Raw genomic sequence first — 20,617 nt, 5'->3', positions numbered from 1 at the left:
TAAGGAAATGCATTTTACTTTAGTGGCTAAAAATCGGGGGACAAAATTGTGCCGGAGTTCAACCGCTGGGCATTTTGAAAGAAAGTTTGAATGCAAACGATTAAAATAGTTGTAATTAACACACTGAATATTTAGTTTAATGGTTCTTCAAAAATTTTCTGGAGGTAGTGTTTTACTATAAAATTTTTAAAGATATGAAATTTAATTTCTTTAGTTATGTTAATTATTTTTAGTTAGTAATTTACTAATTAATATTAAGAAGTAGGACGAATGATAATAACTACTACTATGTAACTGTCGGGTTTCTGTGAGTTTTCAGAGTTTTTAAAATTATCTTATATAATCGATTTCTTAAACTAGGAGGGGGAAGGGAACATTTATAAATAAACAGCCTATTCTGGAAGCTACTAATTCCTGAATATTCATATCTCAAAAAAGAAACTAAATTTATAAGTTTGAAGTAGTATCAAAAATTGTAAGTTTACAAGGGATTATCTCATCCCCCCATGCGTACTCTGCTGATGTAGCTGGCTGTAGCTGGTTACACAACGGAAGATCCATGGTTACTTTCTAGGGCATAGATGGTTTTTCGCTCTAAAAATTCTCTAACAGCTTTACAGTAGCAGCCGACTAAAATGTCGTGGGCGATAATTTGTCATCATTTGCAGTTGGCCGACTGAGTCTCGTTCCATTCTCACCTGTCATTGTTTAAGTGGGGACGAATATAAGTACTTTTCCTCCACTGCATGCCATCCTGGTAGAACTGGTAGCATGCAGAATACTGAAGGATATCTACTGGTAGAACAATATCTACTGGTAGAATAACTGAAGGTCCGTGTATTAAATCCTAGCGAACGCATAACTGAGTTTCAATGTTTGTCGTTCTGGGGGGGGGGGAGGAAATCTCTACAATTTTTTATAAGAAATAATTAAGAAAAAATATCGAGAGAAAGAAAACTAATTGAGTACCATATTTGCAAGAAAAATTCCAATTATATAAAAGGAATCCAGCATGAATAATATAGTTTTTCTGCTCATAATTATTCTTCTTTTACGGGACTTCAAATATTCTTATCCTATTCTGGCTCTACTAATAATTTTGAAGAAATAATTTTTTACAGAGAGATCTAGAAATATCGACAGTTATGTGAAATGTACATCAGTATTGCAAACAATGGGGAAGAATCTCTTGAAGATGTAGCATTTTTAATGCTGTTGAAGCATAATGGACAAGTGAAATGAATCTGTTATTAAGTGAAATATCAGCACTCAATAACTGCATTTTCTCTGGTAATGTATTTTAAAACTCATTATATTAAACTTCAGATTTGGTTTGGTATCCAGAGTATTTTTTGAAGAATTATGAATCATTATTATAATAAGCTATTATTCATTCCTTTACTTTCCATTTCGCAACAGCCTTCATAAATAAAAAATATTTCAAACCCTCCTATGTCACGAATTCTGTGCAGTTATTTTTGTTCAACATCATTCTTCAAGTTGGATTTCCTAGAAAACATCCCAACTAGTTTTAGATCAAATCTAAAAGAAACCGAAAATAAAAAGAAATAGGTACATGTCAATACACCCCATGTTGAACCCCCACCCTTGAACCCAAGTTGGAAAAGCGGTCGTGCAAGTTTCTTTTCATTCCGGAATGTTAAACATACGCCCAGATTTGCACTTTTGTACCTCAGTTGCCGCGAAGCTAAATCTTCAGAAAACCCTTGCGGATGCGGTTTCTTGCTCAATCCGTTACATCAGAGAATTTCTGGTCCTCGCTAACTCAAGAGACTTTGCATTTTCAATTTAACAAGATTCTGAGCGATTTGAACGTGATTACTTAAAACAGAAAAAGCTATTGTTACCCACGATGAACAGAATCTGATAAAGTGCCAAATGTTGAGTGGGTGAAGAATTACCTAACGTGCATTTGAAAATTGAAGCGTGCTCCAAAGAACCTTCATTATGTATTAATTTAGGGCTACTCATACTCCCATAATGGTTTTAGCATTCGTTTACAAATATATGCCGGCAGCTGCTAGATTATGGCCGTCCAAGAGATTTAGAAGTGGAAGATCTTCTAAGGTAAGATTAATGTTTTAATGATGTTTTCAGAAGTTTTATTTAAAAATAGAGAAGAATTTCTTTTAATGGCAGACCGTTTTCTTTAAAGTAGAATATTTGTAAGGTTTTGAAGCATATTGTATTCGAATGCATGTTATTCTAAAACTAAGTGCTAATTTTTAAATTGCCTGAAGTTCTGTTGTTATTTTGCTTTTTCCATAAATTTCCGTAATTTTTCCGTAAATTTTTTAAAAAACTACTGCTGAAAACGTATGGCGCAACCTTTCGTTTGGATTTAAAAAAATGCTTCTTCTGATTTCGTAACATTCGTAAAATTCGATTTCTAATTTCGTAACATGCTTGATCAAAACAGCTATTTTTGATTTTTAAATAAAAAAGTTAAAATTTTGATTATAAATGACTAATTTTCATTTATAAACAAAAAGTAGGCATTGAAATTCTGTTTATATTTCCTTTTAGTATTTAGAAATTTTAAATGCAGCAAAGGATTAAGCATTCACAATATTACAAATTCAGAGATCCATTTCACTTATGGGATAGTGAGCCAAATATTCTAAAACGGGGAGAGTTTCGTGTTACACGTTTATAAGTTAGTTTTTTGTCACAGTTTTTCTCAAAATCAGTAAAATTCAATGTTATTCCATTTGCATTTCTTTTCGCATAATTCTAGTTGTGAGAATATCTTGCTTTCAAAATTTGTTTGTTTCATAACAAATATTTCTAGCTGTTTTTATATGATAAAAACATAATGTATTAAATAAGCTTCATTTAAGACTCAGCTAAATTAAAATTCTGGGAAATGTTCTGGAAACATTTCAGCTTATAAATTATAAGCTAAAAAAATAAATAATTTTTTAGAAATTTTTATTAAACATCTTTTTACCGAACATGTTTAAAATATCAAAATTCGCAATAAAAAATATTTACGTTTCGTTTTTCTGCTACACCTAAGTCACATTATAGTTTTCACATTACCAAAAACGTTTTATTTTTTTAACTTAAAAATAAGAACGAAATTTAAGAGAAAAACTTCAAATGTAATTTTTTAGATAATAAGTGGTCTAAGTAAAAGGAAACGTACTCTGTATCTCATAGCAGCCTCTTCTGTTTCTAGTGACATAAAAACAACGTACAACAAGCACAAAAATATTTTCACATGCATATGAGTACACATAACAAAATCTTTTAAATGTTATCGAATTTTTCTTACCTAAACTATTTGTAATCAACTTGGCCTATCTCCGTTTTCTTGAAATATTTTAACTTCGAGACATTTTTTATCTCTCACAAATTACTTCCATTTCATTCTAAAATTTCGTTTGAAAACAAGGGCAACGCCATTAGGCACTATAATTTATATACTTTTTAAGTTGCATTTTCATACTCCATGCACAAACGGTTTTAGATTGATCATTCAAATGCATGAAATGTTTAAGTGCACGAGTATTGCACGAGGTTAAATCTTAATACTGTAGAAGTCCTTGTATCTGAACTGAGTGGAATCACAGCCCACACTCATACTTAAAAAACTACGCATACTCGGATGACCTTTTTTTTGAAGCCCAAATACGTTTTTACTGTAATGCACTTTGAGGAGATTTGATTTTTTCGTTTATCGTATTCTACTTCAGTAAAGACTACACAGTTAAAAAAGCATTTTCATTTCTGTAAAATGAAGTACGTTTGATACTTATTTTACAGAATTAAGCATGAAATTATTTTTTATTTTCTTTCGTAGACTATTTCTGCATCAAGCCAAGTTAAATAATACAGAATTAAGTTTCATTGACCTGGACTCTAAATCTGAATATTAAACAATCTAAAAATGTGGAGTTTTTTCCTTCAGGCATTGTTGCCGGATACTTGACTAATAAAATAAAGGTATATTTACCATAGGGATTTTGGTACTCTACTTTTACCTAGTAAACCTTATAGCATCATCCTTTCCTTCGCAAATTTCAAAGGCAATTTTAAAATGGTATCCATTTTCAGCATACTATACTTCGCATCAGAATTTATTAAGATATCGGTAGATATTTACTATTTTAGTTGTACAGGCCAGATGATAATGACATTAACGTTTTAAATTCTACTCATACAGTAACCGTATAAGAACATCCGCGATATGCAATTTTGAAGGAGAAAAAGAAAGATCGTGTCAGTTTCTAAATTAGAAGAATATTAGTCTTGAGATCAAGAGGTCATGGCTTCGAATCCCATTCAAGGCCATATTCGCCATACAGTCAGGTGACCTTTATTATAAAAACATTGTTTTTAAATGATTTCACAGCTTTTATTATACTTGTAGCTTAGGAAATTAGAGTTTATGAGTTATATATGAAATTTATACTGCGCAGAATAAGAAATTTTGAAGAAATTTTGTATAAGAGATAAAAATCAATAAAGAAATATAAGAGATTTAGAGAAATAAGAGATAAAATAAATAAAGAAATATAAGAGAATAAGAGATTTTGCAGAAACGAGTTGAGGGTAGGTGATTCTTTGATAATCCGTTTCATACCTACTGATTATAATAATTTTATTTTTAAGTTATAGGATAGAATAACTACAAATATTACATTCTATATTTTTGAATGGTACTTATATTTATTTTATTGGCATAATGTTTAGATCGATTTTTAGGAGCCGTCAGCAACAAATAGAGCTCAAAATTCAGAAACATCAACTAGATTATTGATAATATAATAACTTGTAAAACAAATTTTCTTTTTTAACTGTTCATCACGGTCACTTACAAAAGCGGCCTCTAACGTCATTAACTTGAATAAAAAGAAAAGAAGAAGAAAAAAAAAAAAAAAAAAAGACTGTCTTGTTTTTACAGGTATTTTTGTCATTTGCTGTCAAACGTAAATCTGATTAAAATCTTTCGTTTAAAACACTGTCACACTTAAACGCTAAAACATGTCAGCTTGTACCTTGCTTTAAATGCGAAACAGGAATAATTCCGCCATTTTTTTTCGTACAGAAGTTGCAAAATGCCATCATCATCATTACAGCAATCTTAATATTGCATCCATCAATAACTACTCTAGATCACAGAAAAATAACACAATTATCAGTGTCTGTAGAGTTAGAAAGGAATGCAGGTAGCGACTCGCTTCTCAGTTATTACGTGAATCATTTACTTGTAAGTTTCGTAGACAAAATGAATTATTGGGTCGCCTCTTCTCAGGCTTTCACGTACAAATAGCGTGACAGGATGAAATTCTTGAAAATGAACTGGAGCAAGCCCTGCACGCACACTGCGCAATTTTTGAAAGTCAATAAAATGCCGAAACTACTAAAAAAAAAAAAAAAAAAAAAAAAAGTATTTTAGAAAGTAATGTCTAATACGGCCATATGTTTCTACATTTTGATAAATGACAACGGCAGTTTTGAAAGCAGGAGAGATGAAAAATGAGCTGTGCCCTCGCCGAGATTCGAACCACGGACCTCTCGAATACGCGCCGAGCGTGCTGACCACTACACTACGAAGGCATGCTAAGGAAGCGGGAGAAATACCTTAGGACACATATTATTTTTCATTTCAGATCATCATTGTGGATACGCTATGTGCCCCACAATTTTATACAGATTATATTTTTAGAACAATGGACAATAACTGGCAGAGGTTAAGCGAGAGAAGTAGCGTCCTAGCGGCAACAAAGGTAGAAGCAAAAGTGCGCATTTATCCAGTATGGAGGCTCATCAAGAGAAGGTTTTGGTTTAGGTTGCCTATTAAGAGAAAGGTTTCAGTTCTTGAAATTTTGAGGTCATATTCCGAATAAGCTGCGCCATCAGCGTTACGAGCATTACGGAAGCCATGTGACATAAAATGATCTAGAAATGGCGCAGTCCAGAAACGTTATTACAATTTTTAAAACAGAGAGCGGGAATTAAGGACTATTGCGAGTTTAAGTTATAATCTTTATTTACATATTTTTTATCTTACATATTCCGCCCCTTCAAAGAGAAAAAGGCTTGGCGACAGAAAAGCCTTTTTAGAAAAAAGTTAAAGCAGTAGCAAAGAAATTTTATACAGTATGCACAGTTGATACGAGAAAGTGAATGAAGGGCTTCAGAGACACAGCCTTGATGTTTCACTATTCCCCGTCATTTGGTTCACAATCTTTCTTATACCTAGATACATAAAAACGTAAAAAAAATGTAAATTCAAAATCAGAATATATAAAAACATGTAAAAATGCAATTAGAAATATGAAAACAAAATGATGTGAATGAAAAATCCAAACTGATTGTCTGTAAAGTTCTTGAAAAGATAAAATATATCTTGTAATCAGCTGTTTTTCATGTTCAAGATGTATAAATAAATACATGTATTACACTTACATTTTTATTTTCTTTCAATTTATATGTTTGAATGAAAGATGCTGCATAGTCTTTCACTGCCTTGAAGCAAGAAAGCTAATGCAATCACATTAAAAATTTACTGCTTAGCAAAATTGAAAATATTAGGCATAAACTATTTTATAACGGCTAAAATTCGCCACGATTAAAATTTGTGTAACATTTGCAATTTTTTGGGCACTTTTATATGCGGAGAGATTAGAAGTTAAATGAAGAGTGAAAACTGCAACAGTACATAACAAAACATTGCAAGTAAAATCTTATTTATCACTAGGTACGTTTTCATCATTAGTCTTCAGTTTAGTACATAAATTGAGCTTTCATTTCGGACATAGGATATGTAGCTATAGGTTTACCCTAAAAGTCATTTGTCATATCCATTCCTTTCCGATCTACCTTTGCAACATTATTCTTAGCAGGAGCTGCGTCACGTATCTTTTTAATTTAAACCAGAGCTGAACAACATGAAAGAAAAAGAATTGTGGTAAAATTGTTTCGTATTATACAAACAAATATTTCCATCCAAGCTATCAGTTTTTATATGCCGTCAAAATTTGGCTTATTTTAAGACCTCCTATTTATGAACAGATGATTGGTAACATGTAGGCGAGCAGTTCAACTGCAGCTATCATTAAAAGTAAATTACTCGCCTACATGTAACCTGCAGACGCAGTACAAAAAGTAAGATGAAAGATAGACAAAATTTACAATGTCTGTAGCAGACAAGAATCCGATAACCTGCTGTCAAATTAACATCAGATTACAATTAAAGTCTCCCTGCTTATCCACACTTACTGGATTCAATGAAATTTTAACTTTCATGATGGCTTTTATTTAACTGTGACGGCATAGAATATTTTATCAATAACATTTCCAGTTTTAAATATGAGATGTTCAGATAATGTATATAATATTATTCGAAGAATACTTAATTTTATCTTCACCTGTACTAGTGTAAGTGTTTTACAGACTGTATTGTAAGCATACCAATTTGATTAGACTAATTGTATCGCAGAGAATTATTTTTTAATAAATTAGTTTATAAAGAGGAATTAATGCCCTTCATGTTTCACTGCATAAAATTCTATACTGTAAAGTAAATTGCTCGTCATATACTTTTCATAGATGAAAAGATTTTATAAAGTTAAATCAAATTATCTTTTTTCACTGTTCTTGCTCAACTTTCTTTGCTGTGATTCATTTTTAAACAGTAGCCTAGCGTACTTGAATAACTCAGACAAGAGGTAAATCTTAACTAAAAGTTGTATTAGACTATTACACTATTCCATTATTAGTTTAATATTAGACTATTACACTATTCCATATTAGAACTATTACACACTAGATTATTAGACTATTACACACTAGATTATTAGACTATTCTCATACTTTACATTTTAAAGTTAACAAATACTAGCCATTACTACTTGCAGGATTTCAGTAACTCAGATATATAAATCAGCACAACACACAATCTAACTTTCAACTTCTGTTTTTGGCAAAGACATTCTTATTCGTTACTGTAGCAGATACAAAACTCTGTCTCCAATTTTCTAGTCGACTAAGCGGAAGGCTCTTCTCACGCTAACAACCACTGATGTTATTGTCGCAATGCTTCCTCTAAATTAGGGTTTCTTAAACTTTTTTCAGTCGCGACACCTTTTTATCACTGAGATATTTTCGCGACCTCCGGCATCCCATATTATTTACAAAAAATTTATGGCATTCCATAAGTATTGTGCAAATCCGACACACGCGAAAGTGAAACTGCCGATTTTTTCACTTGTACTGTAATATAGTATTGCAGTTTTAGGTCATTAATTTGTAATTTTAAGACATAGAACAATGTGAAAAACTTTAAATAAGTAATAGACGAAATGACAGCGTCACGTGCAAAGCAAGGAAAATGAACATTTATATTATAAAAAGAACACGTCGAAACGTTTTTCGTTTTTTTCTTTGTCTGTATTGTCTTATCTTTATCTATTTTCAGATACATTGTGTAAAAATATTTGGTAATTGTAAAATTATTATAATAAGTTAAAGAAATATCAAAACTTCTAAAATTTTCGGTGACCCCCTGCTGCAGGTCCCGCAACCCTCTTGGGAGTCGCAACCCACAGTTTAAGAAACCCTGCTCTAAATTACTATTTTGCTGTTTATTTAAACTTAAATGCATTCTGGTGAAGACAGAGAGAAGAAAAAGAAGGTAAAAGAAATAATAGAAAAAGAATTAGCTAAAATAAATCTTGCAAATTTACATTGTCTTACAAATTTGTATTAACTCAGAGTTAGTGAATGCATGCAGTATTATAAAGTTTGCCTATTTATTATCTATATTAGGCTTAGTTCCTAATGATAAAATGTTGAGCAGAAAATTTAAGAACCAAATAATATTCATCTGTATCTCCTTGTAGATCTATATCAAACCCATGACATGCAGCTGAAACGCGGATATAGAAATAAAATAAGGTGAAGACAGCAATCGAATTGATAAATTTTATAGCGATATCTGAAATATATGTTCTTAAATTTAAAAAGAAAATTTAAAAAGGAACTTCTCGACAATTTTTTCATTTGCTAATATTTTAGCAAGAGAAGTTTTGCTTTAAAATTGTTCATGACAGATTAGTTTAATTACTTTCAATTTAACATCTGCTTTTAACAAGCTTAGTTTTTATTATAACATTCCAAAGCCTTGAAAAATAACGTATATTCATCTATAAAAATAAGGACTATATATATTCATCTATAAATTAAGGACTACTGCGAGTTTAAGCTATAATCTTTATTTACATATTTTTTATCTTACATATTCCGCCCCTTCAAAGAGAAAAAAGCTTGGCGACAGAAAAGCCTTTTTAGAAAAAAGTTAAAGCAGTAACAAAGAAATTTTATACAGTATGTACAGTTGATACGAAAAAGTGAATGAAGGGCTTCAGAGACACAGCCTTGATGTTTCAGTATTCCCCGTCATTTGATTCACAAACTTTCTTATACTGATACATAAAAACGTTAAAAAATGTAATTTCAAAATCAGAATATATAAAAACATGTAAAAGTGCAATTAGAAACATAAAAACAAAATGATGTGAATGAAAAATTCAAATTGACTGTCCGTAAAGTTCTTGAAAAGATAAAATATATCTTGTAATCAAGCTGTTTTTCATGAAGATGCATAAATAAATACATGTATTACAGGTACATTTTTATTTTCTTTCAATTTATATGTTTGAATGGAAGATGTTGCATATTCTTTCACTGCATCGAAGCAAGAAAGCTAATGCAATCGCATCAAAAATTTACTGCTTAGCAAAATTGAAAATGGAATGGGAATGGGAATGAAATGGGAATAATGTAGTAAAATTACAGAAAGGAAATAAAAATAGAAAATTTGAAATAAATGTTTCGCAGACTGTTGCTATAATTTATTATGTGTGAAACCTTCAACTGAAGCATTAATATTTACTATAAAATTAACTTTTAGGAGGTATTAACATTTTCATCAAAAATAAATAAACAAATAAACATGTTATAGTAGGAAATAACACCATACGAGAAGATATCCCAAAAACTGCATATAATATTATTGAGTCAATTTTCAAATAAAAAATGAAATATTAAGTAAGATTTCTACTATACAATATATTTGCCATTTAAAATAAACCATTTTTTTAATCACTATCTGACATTTACGTCAAATTCCTGTCGCTGTATGCTTATCTTAAAGATGCTACATTTGAATAAAGCTTAATCTCGTTAGGAGAAAAATTTGTGCTATCAGAAATCATCTTAACATAATTTCCGCTTCCTTAGATGGAGGACACACTTTTGCATATTGTCCGCCCACAGGTAGCCGTAAGAGTCATCTCAATGGCACATGATACGTCACACCTACCCCAAGCAGATTCAATCTGCTTCTCTTCAGTAAAACGTGTCGTTCACCCTCATACGAAGTAGTTAAGTGTCTGGCCAGTGAAGAGTGATTATAAGAATGTTAAGACTTAAAAAGGAGATGGACACGACCTTGATGGAATGTTAGATACTATCTTGGGCGCTGCAGTTTTATGAGATTTGATGTAACCATAAATGACTCTTCGTGCAAATCGTTTTAAGTACTAATAAAATGTAAAGCGTAGGTTGTCTGTCGGATTAAACTTTAAAAGATGCATTAAGTTAAAGTTTGATATCTCATTTAGAATTATCTCATGTTTATTATTTGAGTTTTAAAACAAATCGTATACAAAAATGAACAGTGAATGCGAAGTCTTTTAATTTAAATTAACCTCTTTTTAAACTGATTCTGTAAAAGATACTTTTTTATTAATAGCAGTGTAGTGTTCTTGGTTAATAATAATGCTTCATTTCTTATTGGGATGCTAGAAGTACTTTCATGGTTTTAATGAAAGCAGTGCTCTGTCACATTTGATAAAAAAATGATAATAATAATAAATTGAATTTTTGATTTATATGATTCTGGGGTATTTTCAAGTCGAAAATCTCTGCTAAAATTTGGAATTTTAATAGAAGCTCCTTTATAAAAATTTTCTTTACTTGTAAACAATAGAGGATTTCTCATTTTATAATGTGTATTAAGTTTTTATTTTATGCGAAGAAATCTACCAGGGGTTTCAATTGCGAATATTGCACAGCTTAACGAAGGTTAAGCGCACTAGCAAATTTTGAGCTAAAAATGCGTGCTTTAAGAGCATTCAGTTATACACAGTGTGGGCGTAAAAAAAGGAATGTGCAAATTCGTATCAATGAGAATTTATTTGTAACAAATGTGCAAATTAGTAATTGCCTGAAGGCGATGCCTTTCTAAAGCCTTTGAACAGATGAATTTTAAATGGAAAACGTATTTGAAAGACGATTCTGGTTATTTTTTGATTGGATGAAATCATTGTTAGCTGGAAGATGAATGGGTAATCCTCATCTTTGGCTCACTGTCGCTCAAAGTCCATTAAAGATGTGGCTGTTTTTTTGAGTGTTGACCATTCTGTAATTCTTTACCTCTGGAAATAATTTCAGACTAGTAGACAATTGTCTGAAGATCTGATCCTGGTCGTCCAAGAGTTACCATAACTTTCTGATAACAAATGTATGGCTTCTTAATTTCATTACCTCATTTGAATGTCCACAATGCTGTCTTTAACAAAATGTACACGATGAGGAAGTCTCTTTATACCTAAAACACCGAAAGAAATATATAAAACACTTTTAATTAAACTTTTAGTAAGAGAATGATATCTAACGCAGAGTCGACGCTAGACGTTTCGCCGCCCGGTACAATCTCTGCGAGTCCTAAATTCTAATACTCGGTGCCTTCCTAAAGTCTAAAATATTTGTTTCCGAGTGCTTCTTCTAAATTCTAAACATTTTGTTCTCCCTAAATTTTGCTGCTGGTTACTTTTTTAATGTTTAAAAACTTTGCCACTCGGTGCGACCACACCGGTTGTACAGACTCTGGTGCCGGCTCTAATCTAACATATATAATTAAAATAAATAAGGATATTATAACTGCATACTTCAATAAGGAAAAAGTAGTTAAGGAAATACAATGCACAGTAGGCCAAAGAGAAGGTACGGGAATAGATTTTTGTGTTTAAAAGATTCATTGTATTCTTTTTCTTGTTTGTAAAGCATGGCTTCCTCTGCTTAAAATTCTTTCTTACCTCTATTGTCAAAGCAGCTTTCTTTAAGATGGCCATCGTGAATACTGTATTAGCTGGAATAAATTCTTACTGTAAGAAATAAAAGACGAGTGACCATTGTGAAAAACTAGCTTTACTACATACTGACCGATTTTTCTGTCTTGTCGGGTGGTTTAAAGCAATGTTAATAAAGCTAGTATCATTGTAACACGAAGAGCGCAATGCAGAGGAGAGATAGGCTTACATAATGCACCAAAACTACACTTCATTCAATGAGATTTAATTTATGCTGGTGTTCCAAAGTATTTAAAAGTTTCAGTGTTTCTTACTAGGTTAAGATTTATTTCTTTTTTATTGGTTTAGTTCATGAATTTCTAAAATTTACGTAACTGGAAATGACATTCATATTTTATAGCATGCTAGTTTAATATTATTTTCCTGTACGGCTTACATCGCTGCAACTTGTTCTACAAGTAAGCTGGTTTAATAATCTAACTAGTATTTCTTAAAACACATTATCTGAATTTTTATCACGAATTTCTCAGGGTTATAATAAAAACAGTTATTTCAAATTTTTCTAAACAGTTATTTCAAATTTTGTTAAGGGCAAAGCTGTAAGTTAAAATATTTTTCACACACATACACAGATGTAAAATATAAGGTTAGTATATTTCGGTTGTTTACTGCAAAGTAAAGTGTTCGAATAAATTCTTTGAATCACTTATTCATACGTTTTTTAAAAATTAATTCATTAAGTCTTCTGGAATCGCAACATTAGCGTAAAACGTTGTAAATCGACAAATGAACACAGTTAAGCGAGATGTTAGTCTATACATTACGTTAGAGCTAAATGTTAGTTTATGTTTAGATTGTCGTCCATAAATGGCAAGGCCATTTTTGACTCTTAAATAAGAATGAGTAACGAATTAAGATATTAACTAAACTTTTCCTCTGTATAGCAAATCTAATCATGTAATTATTCTTGCTTCAAAAGTAGTTGTTATGATCACAGCTTAAATAAAAGCGATTATCATACCGCTTTTGGAACGAAAATCTCGCAGTGCTGGTATGCTACGTAGTGACGCAGATTTGCTTAAAAAAAGTGCTGAGAAACAATAACAGGAAGGGGAAAAAGAGAGAGAGAGAGAGAAAATTTTCATAAAAAAGCAAAATGCGCAAGGTGTTTCTAGACTAGGGAAAATATTTAGTGTGTAGAGTCTCGCTTTTCTACTAGGTAGCATATAATAAGTAAAGCTTTAGCGAACACCAATACAGAGTAGTAAATTTGAATAAGCTTTTTGGAATTGCATATTTATTCATTTGAAGGTTTTTTTTTAAGGTTTGAAAAAGTCATTTCGGTGTTACAATAAGTGGAGTATAAATTCATGCAAGAGCTTAAAATTTGGAACTGACGAATTTTGAAGCAGTAAGAATCATTAAATTTAAGCAAATTTAAAGTTTGAAAAATAACTTTTCTTTTGGACTCAAATATATATATAAAATTTGTTACATCCCAGCTGAAGCGGAAATCGGTGAAATTGTTTTACAAGAGAAAATGAATAAAAATGATTTGATACGATTCTTTGATCAATAGTTTTACGCTTACTGCAAGACCTGAACTTAGAGTACTACATTTTTATTACTTCATATGATACGTTATAAATTCAGCATTTTTGAATTTATTTATATAAAACTGAAAAATTCATTGTTAGTAGGAAGTGATGAGCCCAGATACTGAGGTTCAGTGCTACTTTCCATCTAAGGAGATGAATTGTTCTTTGATGTGCCAAGCAAATATTCTCCAAGAAACTGGATGATCTAAGCCCTATGTTGCGAATGCATTCAATGGTAATTTCTATATATATTAAATTAGCTTCTTTTATAATGTCGAGGCTTGCTTTAAATAGCAACTATTGAAAAATGAATTACTCTGTAAGAACCACTTGCTCAACTGTACGTGTAGGAACTACACAAGAGAAGGGTTAAAAGTACCCTTTATTAAACTCTTTAGAATTCACAATGCATCGACTTGGCGCTAACACACTACGCCTCATTCGGGCGGTAACAGAAATAACAAGAACTAAACTAAAAATTCGAAGATATTAGCAAGTAGTAGTAATTCTCTACATTGCTCAGAAAACTCCTGGTACTTAAAACCGCGTCAAAAACTAGTGGCTGCAAAGTAAAAGTTGTAAAGCCACGTAAATCAGCAAAAAATGCAGAAATAGAAGCTCACGCTACAGAGGTGACGGCGAATGCCCAAAACTCTCTAACTTCCCTTCTAGAACTCAGTATTTAAACTTTTTCTCCTCAACGTAGAATTTGGATTACTTCACGCGCGATACCAAATTTAAATATTCTGGCATTGACAATTAGAGGAATGAAGGCTTATAGGAAAGAACGTAAAATTAAATTGGTTATTTAAAATAAACATAAATCCCTACAACTCTACAAGTAAATATTATAGCTTTCAAAGGTAGTGCTAGAAATGGTCATATGAGCTGTCATGAAGTGTCGTAAGAAGTAATGCTCATACGGATTTTCAAAGTAGAAGTGATTTCGATAATGACTCTAGTTAATATTTACACAGGCGGCAATTACAAGGGCACTTTCGCTTGTCAGTTTGAATGAGGATATGACCTTGTTTTCTTACTTCATTACTAAAAGGAAAATGTGAAGAATAGTTCTTGTGCAACAACTTTAGATTACTGCACATCCTTTTAATAAAAAGGCTATTGCAGTTTGAAGCAGGTTCCCTTGATCTTTTAAGATAAGGTCAAAGACTGGAATCATTGATGTTATTACTTCTCAATTTTGCTCAAAGGTGTAAAATAAAAATATAAGTCAATTTGATTATTGTTCACCTCCCATGGTAATAAAAATCTATTTTTCTTTACTTATTGAAGAGAATCCCTGCATAATATCCCTACGTAAAAAAGTCACATCTTTAAAATGCATTTACTTTAACAAGAAGAAGATAACTTTCTATAAAATTTCATGAAAACTTATGTTTATCAGTTTTCTTTAAGGTTCAGCTCAGCTTTATTATTGCAAACTCCCAAGCAGTTATTACATCCGGGAATATAGAAGAAAATATAATTATGCAATCCATATTTTATATGTATTTAAGTGCTACAAATTTGCAAGATCACATCGATGCGAAATCGATGGTTAAGGTAGTGTTGCACTTGATCTGGTAATGCTGTTGTTCGATAATCCAAATAGATGTGAAGCGAGTTATCGCTGTGTCTGAGATAAACGTCAAAGTCTTAAAAAGTTTTTAACAGCTTTTTTATTTAGAGAACGGGGAACTTACGGGCATGCTCTGAAACTACCATAACCACAACTAGTGGTGATGCAAATAAGTAGAAAAATCAGATTTAAATTAAATGTTGGGCATTATCAAGACCTTTGCGACACAGTGTGTCCGGTCTGGACACACCTAAAAATTTCCTTCTGTACGCACAGAAAAATTGAATAAAAAAGGATTTATAGGTTGCTATAGGTTACTCTAAATCTTCTTTATTTATAGTAGATGGCAGCTCAACACAAACCAGTCCATATATTTTAGCCATGTTTAGTTTTTTAAGACCCTCATTTTTCAAAGAAATCTTCCAGATTTTCCTTAGGGTATAAAAGGAATTGTTTGAAAAGAAATTTATATGTTATTTTTTTTGGCTGTATGCTAATCTCCTTATTCTATATTAGTTTTAAATTTTTATCTTGAAATCTTGCCTAAAATCAAACGGCGAACCTTAGGTGTGCCCAGACTGGGCTCACCGATAATATAGAACAACTGAAAATCTGTATTCTTTGTTTCTCCGCATCTCATCGGTCAGTTCTTTGACAACAGTGCTCGTTTCAGCACTCTTTTCGAAGCTCTATTCAATCAATGTGCCCACTTTGGGCACATCCACAGAATTAAAAGATAAGTGCTATCTTCACAAAATTTTACTTGTGTACTCCTCTAGGCCTAATTAGACTGCCTACCTTTTTTTTTTTTTTTTTAAATCAAAACTCCAACTTTAAAAGGTAGCGTGCCGGAAAGGGTTAATGCTAAACTAGAAGCTGGCTCAATAGATTTACCGGCTCATCAGATTTAAAGTATCAGAGGCGAGATGCCGCAAGGCCGGATAATTACAAGTCTTAGAGCTGACAGGAAATAACCGCATAGCGCTTACACGATGCCAGAAATACACTAGGTTTAAAAATCCAAAAATCTCAGATTAAATATTCCCAAATAATTTTCATTCTGCTAAGGAATACTGAAAGAGAAGTTATAATAAAGACCGAAATTATAATAACTGGTTAACTAATATAAGATACCCTACAAAGTTAGCTTTATATAAACATTGTGGTTCAAAAATTACTATTTGATAGAGTTAGCTATCTGCCACTTCATGCCTTATACTATCATTAGTTGTGAAAAACATATTATGTATGCAAATATTTTTGCGTGTAGCAGTAATGATAAAATTACATGCAAAAGAGAAATAACGTATAATAAGAAGAAAGTGTTGAATTATATTAATTGAAGGCAATATTATAAATTATCTTTGATAATACTGACTGGAACAAAATCAGAGATGTAGATTTGCAGTTTATTAGAAGCGGTGACACGGACTTCATATAATATCTAGAATTCACCGGACCCGCTAAGCATGGCATTTAATTTTTCAAAGATTTTTTCATGTTCCAATAATATTAACTTTTATTGATCAGTGAAAGAAACAGAGATTTGTTGTCGTTAATTTTTAGAGAGTGTAAAGGTCTGAAGAAATTATTTTATATTTAATAATGAATATTGCATATACGTGTAACGTTTATTTGTACAGTGCATTTTAAGCAGAAGGATACTTAAGAATGATTTTTAATATGTGGTCCATTTATTATGCATGCAGGGTATTTGATAAAGATGGCTGCAGGCTTTATTTCTTTAAATACTTGGTATTTCGATGTAGAAAATTCCTCAAAATGAAATAGAATGTTTTACGGGATTAGGCTCAATATAATGAGTGGTACTCACCCGAAAATACAAAATCTTACATTTTATGTAATTCCCGAAGAACAAAAGTTCCAGTTAGTAAAATATTCATTGTGCTTTTATAAATTAAATGCAAATGTTTCCGTACCTTTCCATACAAAATTCGTGGATGTGTCTGTATTTGGATGAAACAGCACTCACTCTCTTAACACAGTATTTATCTTACTGATAGCTTCTGTTTCCTTCTCTTCTGCGTCTGTAATCATTAGTTTATTGAAGGAAATGTAGAAAACGATACAAGAAGTTTCATGTTATTACAAAATATTCTCCTTTTCTTTTTCTTAGTTCCCTCTTAAGTGTTGCAAAGATGTTAGCCTATTTTTCAGAATCTTAATGTTGCGTTTGAACTCTGGAAACATTAAGCATAAACATTAATTCAGAAAAGTTTTCGCATCGGACCGTTGGCAATTTGCTTAAAATAAAATGTGGTGGAATTCTCTTGAAACAATATCTTTAATGCTGACTAAGCATGTGAAAAGCCTACGAGAATTATACCTGAACTAATTTCATTTAATATTTAGTAGCATAGAAAACTGACCTATTATCATTGAAAATTTCTGTGTTCTTTAGCTGAAATGCTCTTATCTTGATTTTTTTAAAGTTTATTGATCAAAATATACTTTTCGCTTTTATCTTGATTTTTTTAAAGTTTATTGATCAAAATATACTTTTCGCTCTTATCTTGATTTTTTTAAAGTTTATTGATCAAAATATACTTTTCGCTTTTATTTGAGTGTGAAAAAATTAACTGATGGTATATGCTTTCGTTCTTTAAGTTTCTAAAGAATTTACAATTGAGTATTTTTTGTAGAATTTCATCGATTAAAAAGCCCGGTTTTAATTATGCGTACACATAATTTTCAAATTAAAATAAAAAAAAATATTTTGGAACAATTTATTAAAATACGAGACGATATACTGAAAGATAATTGTTCTTTCAAAAGAGAAATTTATTCCCTTATAAGTTATTTTCCCCTTACTTTCTGCATGTCTTCGGGGTGTAACTATACCACACTTGGCACGTATTCGAGAGGTCCAAGTTCGAGTTCCTGAGAGGGCATTGCTCATTTCTCACGTCTCCTGCTTCAGAAAAGCCCACCAGCGGCCGAGCGGTAAAGTCGCTGAACATTGGTAGTTCGGTCCGAGGTTCGAATCCCTCGAACGGGCTGGCTGCATGGGCGTTTTCGTGTTTTTCCCCATGTGTAACGTGTATACGAGCCAGTTTCCCTTAGAAAGTCCTCCACGAAGGCATCCCTCCCCTTAGGCAGATAGCCCCAGTGTACTTTGCCGTAATTAAATACACCACCAAACACCACACCACCTGCTTCAGAAAAACCTAATGACTCTAGAGTGGCTAAAACTAAAAGGTGGCGGATAATGATTCTTCACGATCAGGTTTTGGCGACCGGGTCCCATAATCTCCAGTCTTCCTTTAAAGGGGAAGTATGTAAAGTACTTTCCCCCTCCTTTCTGCATGCTTTCGTGGTGTAACAGTAGCACACTCGGCGCGTATTCAAGAGGTCCGGGTTGGACTACTGTGAGGGCATTGCTCCTTTCTCGTGTTTCCTACTTCAAAAATTCTAATGACTCTACACCCTTTATATATATAAATGCATTTAACCTATGACTGAGTTATTTGCGAAAAGACAAAAAACTTTCTGAAAAAAAAAAAAAAAAAAAAAAAAAAAAAGCTCTATTGTGATATTTTCTTTCTTCTTTTTTTTCCTCGCGAACGTTTTATCTATTTGTAAGTAATTTAGCTCGCTTACTTATTGTGAGTGCTATGAAAATAAGTATGTAATTCCCGCTGTAAATCTTTACATTTGGTTTTTATTAAATTTCTTTTTGTTACTATAATTTTGACTATTTCACACGAATATTCTGGACATAAGATTGGAATGAGTGTCACAATTTTCTCCAAAAGTGATGCATTACATTTCAGTTTATGCCGAAGAAGAAAATTAAGATTGATGAAAATGAACATCTGGTTCTCACTTTCTAAGCAACGATTGTTTCAGGTAATCTATCATAAAATGCAAATGTAGTTTGTCAACTAAATTTTACATTTACTTGACAAAATATATATTGCATTGAATTTAATTAAGGAAAATTATTTTTTCCCCAGAAAAAAATGCATGTTGTTGTAATATTAAAATGAATGGATCACAAGGATATACTAATTATAAAAGCAGAAACGCAAAACAAAATCCAAATCACAGATAAGATTTTTCGATGAAAGAATTAACAAGCCATTTCGAAAATTATTAGTCTCTCTCACGAAAGAGATAACAGGAATAGTAAGAGACTAAAATCACATGTAATCAGCGCATTCCCTTGATCATGCTCTGGTGATGTAACTGGCGAGCATGTCCAGCAATCATCTGGAAGATCTGTGTCTTGAATCCGGCAGAGCACGTTTAATTTCCCAGATTTGTTGGCTCCGAAAGACCTAATGGTCTTTACAAAGTTATACTAGAAAGCTTAAGAAAGTATCTCTGATGTAAAGAAATAAATAGCTTCAACCTTTAATTATCAATATTCACACAATTTTTCTGACCCTAAGCTTCACTATCGGGTTTTGTAAATCTAGCCGTCCTTTGAAAAGCTCCATGAAATTACTAATTACCTAGTCTCTTCGGGTGTTTTGCCCGTAAATATGTGGAACCTTTTCTATTCAAATTTGACAGTCTTCCGCATTAATCAAAATTTAATAAACATTTAAAGAACTGGACATTTTGCTTTATAGCGACGAAGAATTCTGCTCTCAGTTCTGAAATGTTTTCATAAAATTTTCTACCATAGTTTGAAGAATTTGGTAATTAGAAGTATATGCCTAACTTCAATACTTAAGGAAGTAAAGCCTGTTGCCTCTCTGGAAGTCCTATATGAATTTTAAAAATGATTAATAGTTCATTAAGCAAAATAATACTAAAGTAACATTAATCATTTATCATTATTTTTTTAATAGACTGAAATGAAACTTGGAATGATTACTAATTTGCCCTGTCCTTCTTAACACATTATTTATCTTACTGATAGCTTCTGTTTCCTCCTCTTCTGCGTCTGTAATCATTAGTTTATTGAAGGAAATGTAGAAAACGATACAAGAAGTTTCATGTTATTACAAAATATTCTCCTTTTCTTTTTCTCAGTTCCCTCTTATGTGTTGCAGAGATGTTAGTCTATTTTTCCGAATCTTAATGTTGCGTTTGAACTCTGAAAACATTAAGCATAAACATTAATTCAGAAATACTGAAAAAATACCGCTTCCTTCTTGACGCGGAGTTAAAAAATTGCTTACCCGCTACCACTTTAACCACACGATATTTTACCCCTGCCACTTCACTGAAACATAGTCGATTACGAAAGCAACTTTGCTAGTTCCATTCGAAAATAGGAGTTCTGGGAGAACATAGACTCTGATCATAAGCAATACTTTTAGCAGTTTCTGTTTATGCAGTAA

General features: G+C 31.8%; 1 protein-coding gene across 2 annotated transcripts in view; it reads left to right on the top strand.

Moving 5' to 3' along the window:
• Positions 1-1,709: 1,709 nt before the first annotated feature.
• Positions 1,710-20,617, top strand: part of Btk (tyrosine-protein kinase Btk29A) — a 160,509-nt gene continuing 141,601 nt past the window's right edge. The window contains exon 1 of one of the 2 annotated variants that reach the window (XM_035350397.2): positions 1,710-2,088. In XM_035350397.2, the coding sequence (XP_035206288.1) occupies positions 2,002-2,088 (87 nt within the window). In that variant the 5' untranslated portion in view covers positions 1,710-2,001. The remainder of the gene's footprint in view (positions 2,089-20,617) is intronic. The other variant, XM_035350395.2, reaches the window with a different exon arrangement.

Source organism: Stegodyphus dumicola, chromosome X2, assembly GCF_044657685.1.
Source record: "Stegodyphus dumicola isolate Sdum_Otavi_A_Nest chromosome X2, ASM4465768v1".
In the NCBI taxonomy this organism is placed as follows: Eukaryota; Metazoa; Arthropoda; class Arachnida; order Araneae; family Eresidae; genus Stegodyphus; species Stegodyphus dumicola.
This window is presented reverse-complemented; position numbering and strand designations above follow the sequence as displayed.